Source organism: Phacochoerus africanus, chromosome 7, assembly GCF_016906955.1.
Source record: "Phacochoerus africanus isolate WHEZ1 chromosome 7, ROS_Pafr_v1, whole genome shotgun sequence".
Lineage (NCBI taxonomy): Eukaryota > Metazoa > Chordata > Mammalia > Artiodactyla > Suidae > Phacochoerus > Phacochoerus africanus.
In genome coordinates this window covers 57549000-57562423 of record NC_062550.1, presented here as the reverse complement: position 1 = coordinate 57562423, position 13424 = coordinate 57549000, and the positions used below count along the sequence as shown (strand labels likewise).

The window sequence follows — 13424 nt, the reverse complement described above, 5'->3', positions numbered from 1 at the left end:
TTTTGCTTTTTCAGCGTCTGAAGCTGTCAGTTTCTCATTTTATATAATGCTAATTGACGTGAATTGAGAGGCGTTTTGTTCTAATAGGTTATCTTTTCATTCTTCACATTTGGCTCATTTCCAGTGAGAGTGAAAGCCAGGTTTTATTTTTGGTTTTTCTTTTTTTAATACAGATCAGTAATCAAGGCTGATGATATAGAAGTCATCGCTGATTGAAATCACTCAGCTAGGAGTTCCCTTTGTGGCTCAGCCATAATGAACCTGACTAGTATCCGTGAGGACTCAGGTTTGATCTCTGGCCTTGCTCAGTGTGTTAAGGATGTGGCGTTGCCCTGAGCTGCAGTGTAGGTCTCAGATAGCTTGGATCCAGTGTGGCTGTGGCTGTAGAGTAGGCCAGCAGCTGCAGTTCCACCTAGTCTAGGAACTTTCATATGTACCAGGTGCAGTCCTTAAAAAGAAAATTAATAAGTCAGTAAATAAATAAATAAATGTATTTCTATAAATTGAAATAAACTTTTATTTTTTCTCCACATTTCCCTTATTATGTTATTATTCAAAGAAAATATCATTTTCACACTTGTGATGGTTTGCTTTTCTGACATTGCACTGCAGTGCTATGTTAATAGGTTCCTGAAATTTAGCTGAAAATAAAGTGGCAGTATAGTGTTTTATGACCAGTTTTTCTGAATCATAGCAGTTCCAGTGGTCTCTCAGGAGAACCTCCATGTTTGCATTTTCTCAGAAGAAAGAGGACACCTGAGAAATTACCTAGGCAGTAATTTTCATAAATTTGTCAAATAAAAAGGGCTTAAAACTGAGTCAAAGCAAATGCTAAGTGAGCATTAAGTTGAAAGATTCCTCTGTGTTTATTAATCATTCTGCCACCTTCACAAGTGTAATTTTGTACCAAAATGGTAACATAATTAGTATCAATGAAATTAATCACATGATAAATAGCTGCTTTAAAGGATACAGACTAATTAGCAAATACCTCCAACCCTATGAGCATTTTTTAGTTTTCCTAGGATATGGTGTCAAATTTTATCACGTGTTTCCATAAAAATATTTTTTTGCGTTTTATATGCATATTATTATACTTTAAATATATATATTTAACATACTTAAAAGAGATAATATGGACAGTTGAATTTTTTCAATTTTATGGTTTTTATTTTTTCCATTATAATTGATTTACAGAATTTATAGACAGTTGAAGTTTGACAAAAGTGATTTTGTTTCAACCTGATGTCAAGCCAGTTTTTAAAAAGTATAAGATACCTTACTATTAAAAAGTTCTGACTTGCTAAATAAAATGTAGCACATATTCTTATACAGTCAATAAATCTATATAATCTCATGTTGAAGCTTTAGCATTTCTCAAACTTGTATAATTACCACAGGCCCCTTTCACTTATTTTTCTAGTGTTGCTGAGGTACCTGCAAGTCGGGTTCATAACCTGCAGACCACAAGGGGAAACCACAAGTTTCCATTTTAAAGTGCTTTTCTTTTTTTCTTTTGACCCTGAGACGTAAGATACAATTCATATTTTATCTAGATGTAGCATTATCCACTAGTTATGTTCAAATTATACTTTCCATGGTTTGGTAAAGCTGTTTGGCTTAAACTTTATATTAATCAAGCAAAGTATATGTGGATCTTTAGTAGCTAAAGGCTTTATATCTTTAGTTTCTTATAAATAAGAAATATGAATTTTGACATTGTCTCACATTCTTATGGTGGATCTAATCATTTTAGAACTTTTCCTTTTTTAACTTATTTTTCATTGCTTTTTTTCAGATACAGGTATAAATTCTTTTCTTGGATCAGGTGCTTTAATTTAGAATGACAATTGGCACTTCTCAGGACATATTCAGTGGTCCTTATTTTAAAATAGCGCACAAGTGTTCTGACTTTTGTTGTTAAATTCATTTTTCATGTGATGTTCATTTCTATGAAAGTTCTGTGGTTTAATAATCACTCTGCATACCCTTAAAGTAGTCACAGAATCATTTGCATGAGGTACGTGAAAGCAATGTCTTGAAGTGAAATTTGGAAATCCAGGATTTTATTGTATGTTTGGAACGTTTACATTTTTAATCTCCTGATTTCCACATCCCTAAATCTATTCACAGTTATCTACTATTTAAATTGTGCCTCCTTGAGATGTCAATTTCAAGCAGTTTTTTACAGAGAGGGCATATATAGTTGTAACTTACATATTCTTATGCACTTGTATATGTATATTTGAAATTTAATTTTCCCATCTAGGACGTAGTTGGGATACATTACTCCTCTCCCCACTTTGAGAAAAAGTGGACCATTTTATAAACATGCATTGAGCCCCAGTTACATTTTCCTACTATGTTTTTGTTACTGTCCATCCTTCAATATAAAGTCGATAGCCACGAGTGATGGTGAAATACTGCCTGCAAGGGCACTGTGGTATGACCTGTGATATAACTGACTGGGATGGCTTATCGAAATCTTGGTAAGCACAATCGCAATTGAGGATTTGCTTAACCAAAAGATATTTGGAAGAAGCTGAAGAAAGAATGTTTAAATACACTGATTAATAGTCCCTTATAATATGATAAAACAAATGGTATCAGTGAACACGTACAAAGTTTTTATAATTTGACTCTCCATCGTCTATAACATAGGCTTTCAGTTTTAAGAAGTTCTGAGTGCTTTTCCTCTTTTCAATTAAACCCATCCTTTTCCTCCATTATCTTTTTAGTTCTTAAGACAGAAGAACAAGATAAGTCTATACTGTGTATGTGTGTTTATATATTATGTATATGTATACAATGTGTTATAGGTTTTGTTAATAGAATTGTATGAAGATGTGTTGACATTTGAGTGTACACATACACAGTTGTGTGATTATGTGTATACTGTGAAGGACGGTTTTGACTGTTGAAATATGCCTGATTTGAAATTTGATTCAATACAGTTGCTCTGATTGTATTTGTCAATTTTTCATTAAAATAATGTGTGTCTCGCAAATGGAAAATGTAAGGTGCTGTATAATTTTGTTTGACCAGCTTATTATTTTGTTTGACAAGCTTCAGTTAACATCATTCTTATGTATCCTGCATATTGTATTACTGTTAAATATTCTATTTTTGTAATGATCTGTGTTTGAATTAAACTTTTAAAAGTATATGAATCATTAAAATCCCATTTTTGTTATTGTTGTATAAATCTAAAATCCTAACTGTAGGCTAGATTAGAAATTTTTTGTTATTTTTAAAGTTGCTCTATGACATTTTTCCCTTATAGCTATCACAGGATGAATGTAGAGGCACATTGTACAAATACAGACCTGAAGAAGTAGACATTGATGTAAGTATTTGTATGCGATATAGTTTCAGTGCTCTGTCATATTCTCTGCCAGAACACTGGATGTAAGCATGACAAAAATTTCCCCTTTTCTGCCCTCCAAAATAACATCAAATAAATAACATTTTCTTCTTCTTTTGCACCTAGATTCAATTCAGTCTTCACTCCCTATTTATTCTCAGCTCACTCCCACCCCCGTAGTTAGCAGTTGAACATATTTTGAATCACTTAAATGACAGTAAAGGAGTTCCCGTTGTGGCGCAGTGGTTAACGAATCCGACTAGGAACCATGAGGTTGCGGGTTCAGTCCCTGCCCTTGCTCAGTGGGTTAACGATCCAGCGTTGCCCTGAGCTGTGGTGTAGGTTGCAGACTCGGCTCGGATCCCGCATTGTTGTGGCTCTGGCGTAGGCCAGTGGCTACAACTCCGATTAGACCCCTAGCCTGGGAACCTCCATATGCCTCGGGAGCGGCCCAAAGAAATAGCAAAAAGACAAAAAAAAAAAATGACAGTAAAGACTACAAAATTATGAAGGATTGGAGACAAAGTAAAATTGTCTGTCTTCTAGAGAAAGTATCAGCCTTAGAAATTCTGTCACTTCTTTTGCTACTGTTGTTAATCCTATTTTAGGTCACTGACTTCCTCATTTATGTCTCATTCTTTCCTCATTTCCCCTGGTTTTAATTCCATTGAATCGTACCTTCTCATTTCAGTGTACTCCATCTTGTGTAGCTTGAATTGTGTTGTCTAACAAAGATAAGGTAGTTACTTTAATAGATAAATGGCAAAGAAAGTAGAACCTCACATTTCTTGCTTGATTGTCATTATGCAGTAACGTTTGGGACATATTTATAGTTTGTCCAGGGTTTTTATTTTCAGACATATAGTGAACTGGTTTATTGCAGGATTGAAATTTTGTTAAAATACCCTCTCAAATTTCTATAATTAAAAAATTGGGGAGTTCCCGTCGTGGCGCAGTGGTTAACGAATCTGACTAGAAACCATGAGGTTGCGGGTTCGATCCCTGCCCTTGCTCAGTGGGTTAACGATCTGGCGTTGCCGTGAGCTGTGGTGTAGGTCGCAGACGCGGCTTAGATCTTGCGTTGCTGTGGCTCTGGCGTAGGCTGGCAGCTACATCTCCGATTCGACCCCTAGCCTGGGAACCTCCATATGCCGCAGGAGTGGCCCAAGAAATAGCAAAAAGACAAAAAAAAAAAAATTGGGGTATTACCCAAAGTTTAAAACTTTAAAGCCATTAAAAGCGATTTTTTTCCATGAGCAGTATTTTTATTCGTATTATTGCCATTAGAAGTGATTGTTCACATTCTTTCTGAAGAACAAAAGTGCATAATTTTTAAAATATAAAGACAGAATCTAGTGTTCTAATTAAGGACTTCGGGAGTTCCCATTGTGGCTCAGTGGTTAACGAATCCGACTAGGAACCATGAGGTTGCAGGTTCGATCTCTGGCCTTGCTCAGTAGGTTAAGGATCTGGTGCTGCCGTGAGCTGTGGTGTAGGTTGCAGATGCAGCTTGGATCCGGCGTTGCTGTGGCTGTGGTGTAGGCTGGCAGCTACAGCTCCAATTAAACACCTAACCTGGGAACCTCCACATGCCACGGGAGTGGCCCTAGAAAAGGCAAAAAGACAAAAAAAAAAATTAAGGACTGTGTGTATTACTTAACCTATCCCACAGTTTGTAGAAAGAATGTATTAATCACATTAAAGTGATTTGTTGGAGTTCCTCTTGTGGCTCAGCAGTAACAAACCCGACTGGTATTCATGAAGATGTGGGTTTGATCCCTGGCTTTGCTCAGTGGATTAAGGATTTGGTGTTGCCATGAGCTATAGCATAGGTTGCAGACATGGCTCAGATCTGATGTGGCTATGGCTATGGCTATGGTGTAGGCCAACAGCTGCAGCTCCGATTAGACCCCTAGCTTGGGAGCTTCCATATGCTGTGGGTGTGGCCCTAAAAAGTGAAAAAAAAAAAAAGATTTGTTAAAGTCATATGAGACTGATTATTACTAAGAATATTTTGAATTATGTAGATTAAATAATATGGTCAAAAATGTGTTTTTAATTTACGTATTTTTTGTTTGTTTCCTACGGCCACATCTGTGGCATATGAAGTTCCCAAGCTAGGGGTTGAATCAGAGCTGCAGCTGCCAGCCTATGCCACAACCACAGAGACACCGGATCTGAACTGCATCTGTGACTTATGCCTGCAGCTTGCAACAATGCCGGATCCTTAACCCAATGAGCAAGGCCAATAATCAAACCTATATCCTCATGGATACTATTCAGGGTCTTAGCCCACTGAGCCATAATGGGAACTTCTGTATGTATTTTTCAAGCATCCTATCTTTATAAAACTGTACTTTAATTTTTATTTACTGAGATAATGATTGACCTAATTAGCTATTCCACGGCTGTTTTGAGTGTGTTTTATTGTTATGCCTACCTCCAATAACAGGAAAAATTAAACTTTGCTAACGAAAGACATCTCCTCTTAAAACCCAGGCCAAGCTGAGCCGATTATGTGAACAAGATAAAGTGGTCCATGCGCTGGAGGAGAAACTTCAGCAGCTCCACAAGGAGAAAGTAGGACAATTATGTTTATTATCTACAATCAATGTTACTTTATATGATTATTATCAGGACACTGATAACTAAAGCAAAAAAGAATTAATTCGATGATGCAGAACATTAAGTGTAATCATTTTTATTATAATAGTACACGCTTGAGCAAGCTTTGCTGTCAGCCAGCCAAGAGATAGAAATGAATGCAGATAACCCAGCAGCCATTCAGACCGTGGTGTTACAGAGGGACGATTTACAGAACGGACTGCTTAGTACCTGTCGGGAACTCTCTCGAGCCACTGCTGTAAGTAAATTTTTTTTCCTGGTAAGAGTCACAGCACATTATGTGCTTCTTTTTTTTCTACTTAATTTGTTTCTATTTAATTGGACTTTCTTTAGGATTTTTCTTTATTATAATGAAAATTTAAAAATTTTTGGCTGCATCTGCAGCATGCAGAAGTTCCCAGGTTTGGGATCAAACCCACGCCACAGCAGTGGCAATATCATATCCTTAACCTGCTGAGCCACCAGGAAACTCCTAATATGTTATTATTAGTTAATAACAAAAATAAAGGGTGATCTTCGTTTTTTAAATTAGTGGGCCTTTTGTTGTGAAATAATTTTACAGGGAAGAGTAAGACACCTGTTTATATATTATGAAAATGAAAAGTTCTTTAAAATGTTAAAATTTGTTACATTAATAAAATAAATGTTTTGTGGATTTCAGGGATTTAGAATAGTTTTTTGAAGGCAGTAATTGGATTCATTTAACCAACCTTTTCAATAAAAGGCTCCTGTGAACTTTGAAGAAGCCGTCAACATTATTGCCATCTCATAGCTGCAGTGTGATCTACGTTCAGATGATAATTTTGGCTAGGAAATATAATTAGTAGAACTTTTTAACCCATAGTTGATTTACTTTATAAGGAGTCTCTTGGAATTACCAAATCTAAAAGTCCTACTTTGACTTTATAAATTGTGTTTTATGAGTTTAAACAGTCTGCTTTAGAATCTATGACGCAGTCATTTCTAAACATAGTAACAGTACCTGCCCACACTGCCCTTTCAAAGGGGAAAAAAACACCTGTTATGGAAACTTTTAACACACTTTGTCTGTACCTTCAGTGAGGTGTTTAGGGGGCTGCTACCTTTTATGAAGGTCCACAGACAGTATAGTTTACCAAGCTGGCAAGCTACCAGAATCTCAATGTAGCTTCACTAAATTAACATTACAAACCTCAGCTATTTTTAAAGGAATACACCATGCTTTTAAAGGTTTTTTTGTGATTCTTAAGTACTTTATAGTTAATGTAACTATTCTTTTAAAAAATACTATTATTTCTATTATCTCATTTAATTCTCTTAATTATACTGTGATGTTTATAGATTTTTTTGAGAATATAATATTCTTTCAGTTGTAATCTCCTTGAAATCAGAACCATATCTCATTTATCTTTGTAGCTCTAGCATTTAGTAGATGCATTGAAAATGTGATGAGGAGTTCTCAGTGTGGCACAGTGGTTTAAGAATCTGACTGCAATGTCATGGGTTGCTGCAGAGGCATGGGTTTGATCCCTGGCCGGGTACAGTGAGTTAAAAGGGTCCAGCATTGCCACAGCTGCAGTGTGGGTGGGCAGCTGCAGCTCAGATTTGATCCCTGGCCCAAGGGCTTCCATGTGCTGCAAGTGGAATAATAATAAATAAATAAATAAATAAATGTGATAAATAATTGAACTGAATGATATACCCAGTGTTACAAAACTAATAAATGCAGTGCCTATTGGTCATATCCAGGTCTTCTAACCATAGTCCTAAAGACTTAGATCTACATGGCTTTTTGTAATATCATCATAGGTGTTCCCATTGTGACTCAGCAGGTTAAGAACCTGCCTCAGTGTTTGTGAGGATGCAGGTTCGATCCCTGAGCTCGCTTAGTGGGTTAAGGACCAGGATCGCAATCTTCCGTGTAGGTTGCAGATGCAGCTCAGATCTGGTGTTGCCATGGCTGTGGCATAGTCCAGCACCTACAGCTCTGACTTGAACCCTGGCCCAGGAACTTCCATTATGCCACAGGTGTGGCCCTAAAAAGGAGAAAGAGAAAAAAAAAGCAGAAGAGGAGGAGGAAGAAACTATATGAACCTAAAATGTTGTCTACAAGGAACTAATCATTTAGTCAGTGATGAGTAGGATTTGGAAGACCCGGGAAGTGAAGGGTAGTCCATGTAGGGCAAAACACTCTGAACCAGAGCCCAGAGATGAGAATGTGGGGAATATGTTTAGAGAAGCAAGAAATAGAGAGTGGGGATTATGAGATAGGAAAAGGAAAGGGGTTAAGCTGTTGGTGCCAAGCTAAGCTTGGTATCCCTGTTACAACCTGAGTCAAATCAGAATTAGGTTGGAAACTATTACATGATTTGGTGTCTGTCACAGAAAGTTCTAGGGATAGTGTACCGTGTTCGACTGAACTGTTATTTCTTTCCTTAACAAATAGGTTTAGTAACTTAAATTTTATCAGTAGGCTCAGAATTTACTGCATCCCAAGATAACCCCAGTCCTAATGGAAGTTTATCAAAATGTGTTCAAAGAAATTAATCATGTGTTGAGTATCTCATTTTATGGTTGTTATCCCATATAATCACTTTCCTGGGTTGTTGTTTTTTTTTTTTTCCTCTACCCTCAGCATCATTCAGTGGTCATTACAAACCCTCAGTGTGTTCTTCTAAGACATGTCAATGCATAGAATACAAACTGTGTTACTTGTGCCTTTATGTAAACACATTCACATTCGTAGCTTAAGGCTATAAGTGATGCATTTATAGCAGTATACTAGACGTATGGTTGGCACTCAATGGATGTTGATTAGATTTAAATTTGAATCACATTTGTGCCAGCAGAATCCCAAAGGTTTCCTCTGATTCTTTCACAGCTGATTTGGGCACTGATTCAAATCCAAGTCCTGAGGTATAAAAGATGTAAGTGGTGTATAACATTAAGGCCTCCATAGATCAAAGCTTTGATTCTGAGAACATCTTCTCAACTGGTTGGCTACTAAGATATTACAGCTAGGATTAACATGAGGTTAACATGCAAAGTAATGTCCCCTTTGTGTTTGATCTTTTTTTTTTTTTTTTTTTTTTTTGTAAAGGCCAAACCTGTGGCATATGGAAGTTCCCAGGCTATAGGTCGAATTAGAGCTATAGCCGCTGGCCTATGCCCAGAGCCACAGCCACAGCAACCCAGGATCCGAGCCACGTCTGTGACCTACACCACAGCTCACAGCAATGCGGGATCCTTAACCCATTATGTGAGACTAGGGATTAAACCCGCATCCTCCTCAGGTTCATTGCCACTGAGCCACGACAGGAACTCCATGTTTGATTTAATTCTTGATGCTGCATGTCCTCTTCCTAAGCCACACCCAGTACACACACATGCTTTAAGCACAGACTGCCTTTGAGTGCTCTCCTCACCTTTACTTCTTTTTATCTAAGCCTGATTAGTGAGAAAGATTGTTATAACTGTCAGTTATACCTCAAAGTGTGTCACTGTCTTAGTTTGGGTTTTCTTCTGAAAGCAGAGCCTCGGATTAGGACCTGGGTTCAGAAAGTTTATTTGGGAGATGATTCCAGGCAACAGAAGTCTGGGAGTGTGGATAATGAGAGGGGGAGTTTGAAAAAAGCCAGTAGAAGTTGCACTGCTAAGTTGGTGACCCCTGCGGGCAAGAGGGGTCTGATCCCCCTGGGAACTCTGAGGAAAATGAGCAGAATATTTCAGAATTTCCCACTGAGAGGCAGGGAGACTGGGTTACCTATCATTCATTGGTCAAAGTTGCACCAGGGCCCATAATTCACCCACATTTCCAAATCGCCTTAGGTAACTTACCACAAACACTGGCACAAGTGGGACTGAACCACAGTTCCTTGAAATCAGGTGCGTAAAGGGGATAAACATCGACTACAGAAGTTCCCGTCGTGGCTCAGTGGTTAGCCAGTCCAACTAGGAACCATGAGGTTTTGGGTTTGATCCCTGGCCTTGCTCAGTGGGTTAAGGATCTGGCGTTGCTCTGGCTCTGGTGTAGGCTAGCTGCTACAGCTCTGATTAGACTCCTAGCCTGGGAACCTCCTTATGCCTCAGGTGCGGCCCTAGAAAAGACATTAAAAAAAAAAAAAAAAAACATTGACTACAATCACCTTTCTTGAGGAATTACATTAGGCTTTGTCTAATGTAATTATACAAGAACTATTCTCATGCTTTATCCACTCAACAGGTGCTTCTTTAATTCTTTTCAACAACTCAAGGAGCCAGGTAAAGCAGACTCTATTCACATATCTTAGATGAGAATGTGGGGCTCATCTACGAATGGCGGCAAAATGTGTTTGTATTTCTGTGTTGTGTACATATATTGTTATCTCCATTTTCTTTTCATTTTTGGGAGGGACACAGGTGCGGCATATGGAAGTTCCCAGACTAGGGGTCTATTCGGAGCTGCAGCTGCCGGCCTATACCACAACCACAGCAATGCAGATCCAAGCTGGGTGTCTCCAACCTGCACCACAGCTCATGACAATGCCAGATCCTTAACCCACTGAGCTGGGCCAGGGATCGAACCCGCATCCTCAAGGATGCCAGTCAGGTTCATTACCCACTGAAGGACTTTTTTAATTCCAGGGCTTCTGTACTTTTCTACTCGACTTCACTAACCATGTGGTCACAGAATTTGTACTTTCTGAAGCTTGGAATCAAATCTCGATTCTCTTACTCAGAAATCCACAGTTGGAATTTCAGACATCAGAAAACAAGTATAAAGGCCCCCAGTCATCCTGAATAATGTTGGCAGATGACTTATGCATTTATATAGGACCAATAAATGAAATAATAGTAAATATCATTGAATATTTCTGGAGCCATTTATTGGGTGCCAGATTCCATTACAAGTGCTTTTACAAGTACTTAAGCCACATAATAATCTTTTGACAAGGGTACTATTATTACCATGTTGAAAATGGAAAACTGGAACACAGAGAGTTGCTCAAGGTTACACAGTGAATAAACATTATGTATCGATTCCCATTAAATTTACTTAAGTTTTACAGCCTCACAGATGTAGAGAACAGACATGGTTGCCAAGAGGGTGGTGGATGGGAATGGGATGGACTAGGAATTTGGGGTTAGTAGATGCAAACTGTTACATCTAGAATGGGTAAGCATTGAGGTCCTACTGTATAGCACAGGAAACTGTACCCAGTCTCCTGGGATAGACCACGATGGGAAAGAATATTTTAAAAAGAGAATGTAGGAGTTCCTGTCATGGCTCAGCAGTTAACGAACCCAACTAGGATCCATGAGGATGCAGGTTCAATCCCTGGCCTTGCTCAGTGTGTTAAGGATCCAGCATTGCTGTAAGCTGTGGTCTGGGTCACAGACATGGCTTGGATCTGGCATTGCTACGACTGTGGCGTAGACTGGCAGCTGTAGCTCCGGTTGGACTTCCAGCCTGGGAACTTCCATATGCTGCAGATTTTTTATTTTTCTCTAAAAAGAAAAAATAAAAATAAAAAAGAATGTATATATATGTATGTCTGAGTCACTTTACTATACAGCGGAAACTGGCACAACATTGTAAATCAACTATACTTTGATTGAATTTTTTAAAAACTTATTTGTGTTCTAAACCAGATCTGCATAGGAGGGCCATGAGTAAATGGAGATTTTAAACTAGAATGGGTGAACTTAAAGGGGCCAAGAAGAACAAATGAACCATCTTGAGGAGAAGTTTGCACAGTAAATGTCTCGTTCTGAGTGTCACAGCAAAACATAATGTTTCACAGCAGCTCAGTCGACATCCATGAACTGTCATGGAATATGCTTTGAAAGATTTTAAGATGGTTTTTAAATACTCTGGCTATTTCGTGATTACAGTACGACATCCCCAGAAACGGAGACAGCCAGGTGTGATACGCCCCAGGATGTGCTGCAGCAACACCTGTGAGGCTGGGAAAATCAAAAGTCAAGTCTTGAGTCTCAGCCAGCCTCCATATCTAACTAGTTTGTAGGAAATAGAGGAAACAGAAGAGCATGCTAAGTAATACCACAGGAATTCGATTAGCAAAATCTAGCATAGGAGAAACTCTGTAGAACAGGAGACCCATTCTCTTCAGCAAATGAGTAGCAAGGGAATAGAGGGGGTGTAGGGAAGTTGTTATAGTTAAAAATATTTTTTAAACAAATACACTACATGTTAATGATTTAAATAAATAAATAAATATGAATTTGCCCATTTTTTCTATTTCATTACTTTTTTAGAAATGCATGTTGAAATATTTATAAATTAAATTATATAATGCCGGTGTTTGCTTTCAGTCTAATCCCGCAGGGGTAGAATATGGGTGCTATAGATGAAATCACATTGGCCATGTATTGATTGATAACTATTGAATTTGGGTGTTAGTGGGCTACATTTGTTTATGTTTGGAAATTTCCATTGTATATGGGAAGAAAAGATTAAAAGAAAATCCACAAAAATGCTAACAAAAGGATAGCATTATAATATGTGTTTTTTAAAAATCTTATCCTATGTTCTAATTTTTATAATTATAAAAATTTATTAAATCTTCAATTTGTAAATAAAAAGTAAATATTGCATCTCATTTTCTTTGAGATAGAATATTGTTTTGTTTCAAAGAGAAGGTTAGAGGAGACACTAAATGTATATGAGTTAAAATTATAAATAGCCATTGAGTTAAAGATTATAAGTAGTCCAAAAAGTAGAATGACTAAATTATGATAAACTAGAAATTTAAAATAAAGATAGCTCTGTAACTATGCCTGATTTAATTGAACCTCACTTTTTTTTTCATTTTTTTAAATTTTATTGAAGAATGGTTGATTTAAAATGTTGTGTTAGGAGTTCCCATCGTGGCTCAGTAGTTAACGAATCTGACTAGGAACCATGAGGTTTCAGGTTCAATCCCTGGCCTCACTCAGACAGGATCTGGCATTGCCACGAGCTGTGGTGTAGTTCGCAGACGCAGCTCGGATCCCATATTGCTGTGGCTGTGGCGTGGGCCGGTGGCTACAGCTCCAATTCGACCCCTATCCTGGGAACCTCCATATGCTGCAGGAGCAGCCCAAGTAATGGCAAAAATAAATAAATAAGTAAGTAAGTAAATAAATAAATAAATAAATAAATAAATAAAATGTTTTGTTAGTTTCTCTTGTACAAAAAAAGTGATTCAGCTATATATACATTTGAACCTCACTTTATACAGTTTGAATTTGGTCTCTTGTAACATCTTTATAGGTTTAAAAAAAAGTCAATATAGTAGGCATTATTAGATAGCACAATGAGATATGTCATGTGCTTAGTAATTAGTGATTTTTATTTGAGGTGCAAATAAAAATTATATTCTAAGGCAAGTATAAAATCATAAAAGACATAAGCTTTCGTAAAAAATTATTCAAGGAATTCCCGTTGTGGTGTAGCTGAAAAGAACCTGACTAG

At 37.5% G+C, this 13424-nt stretch overlaps 1 protein-coding gene across 9 annotated transcripts in view; it reads left to right on the top strand.

The window, feature by feature from the left end:
- PLEKHA5 (pleckstrin homology domain containing A5) overlaps positions 1-13424 on the top strand; it is a 253986-nt gene that overhangs the window by 213801 nt on the left and 26761 nt on the right. For all 9 annotated transcript variants that reach the window (XM_047787454.1, XM_047787453.1, XM_047787462.1 and 6 more), the window contains 3 exons: positions 3284-3346; positions 5864-5944; positions 6078-6227. In XM_047787454.1, coding sequence (XP_047643410.1) covers positions 3284-3346; positions 5864-5944; positions 6078-6227 — 294 coding nt within the window. The remainder of the gene's footprint in view (positions 1-3283; positions 3347-5863; positions 5945-6077; positions 6228-13424) is intronic.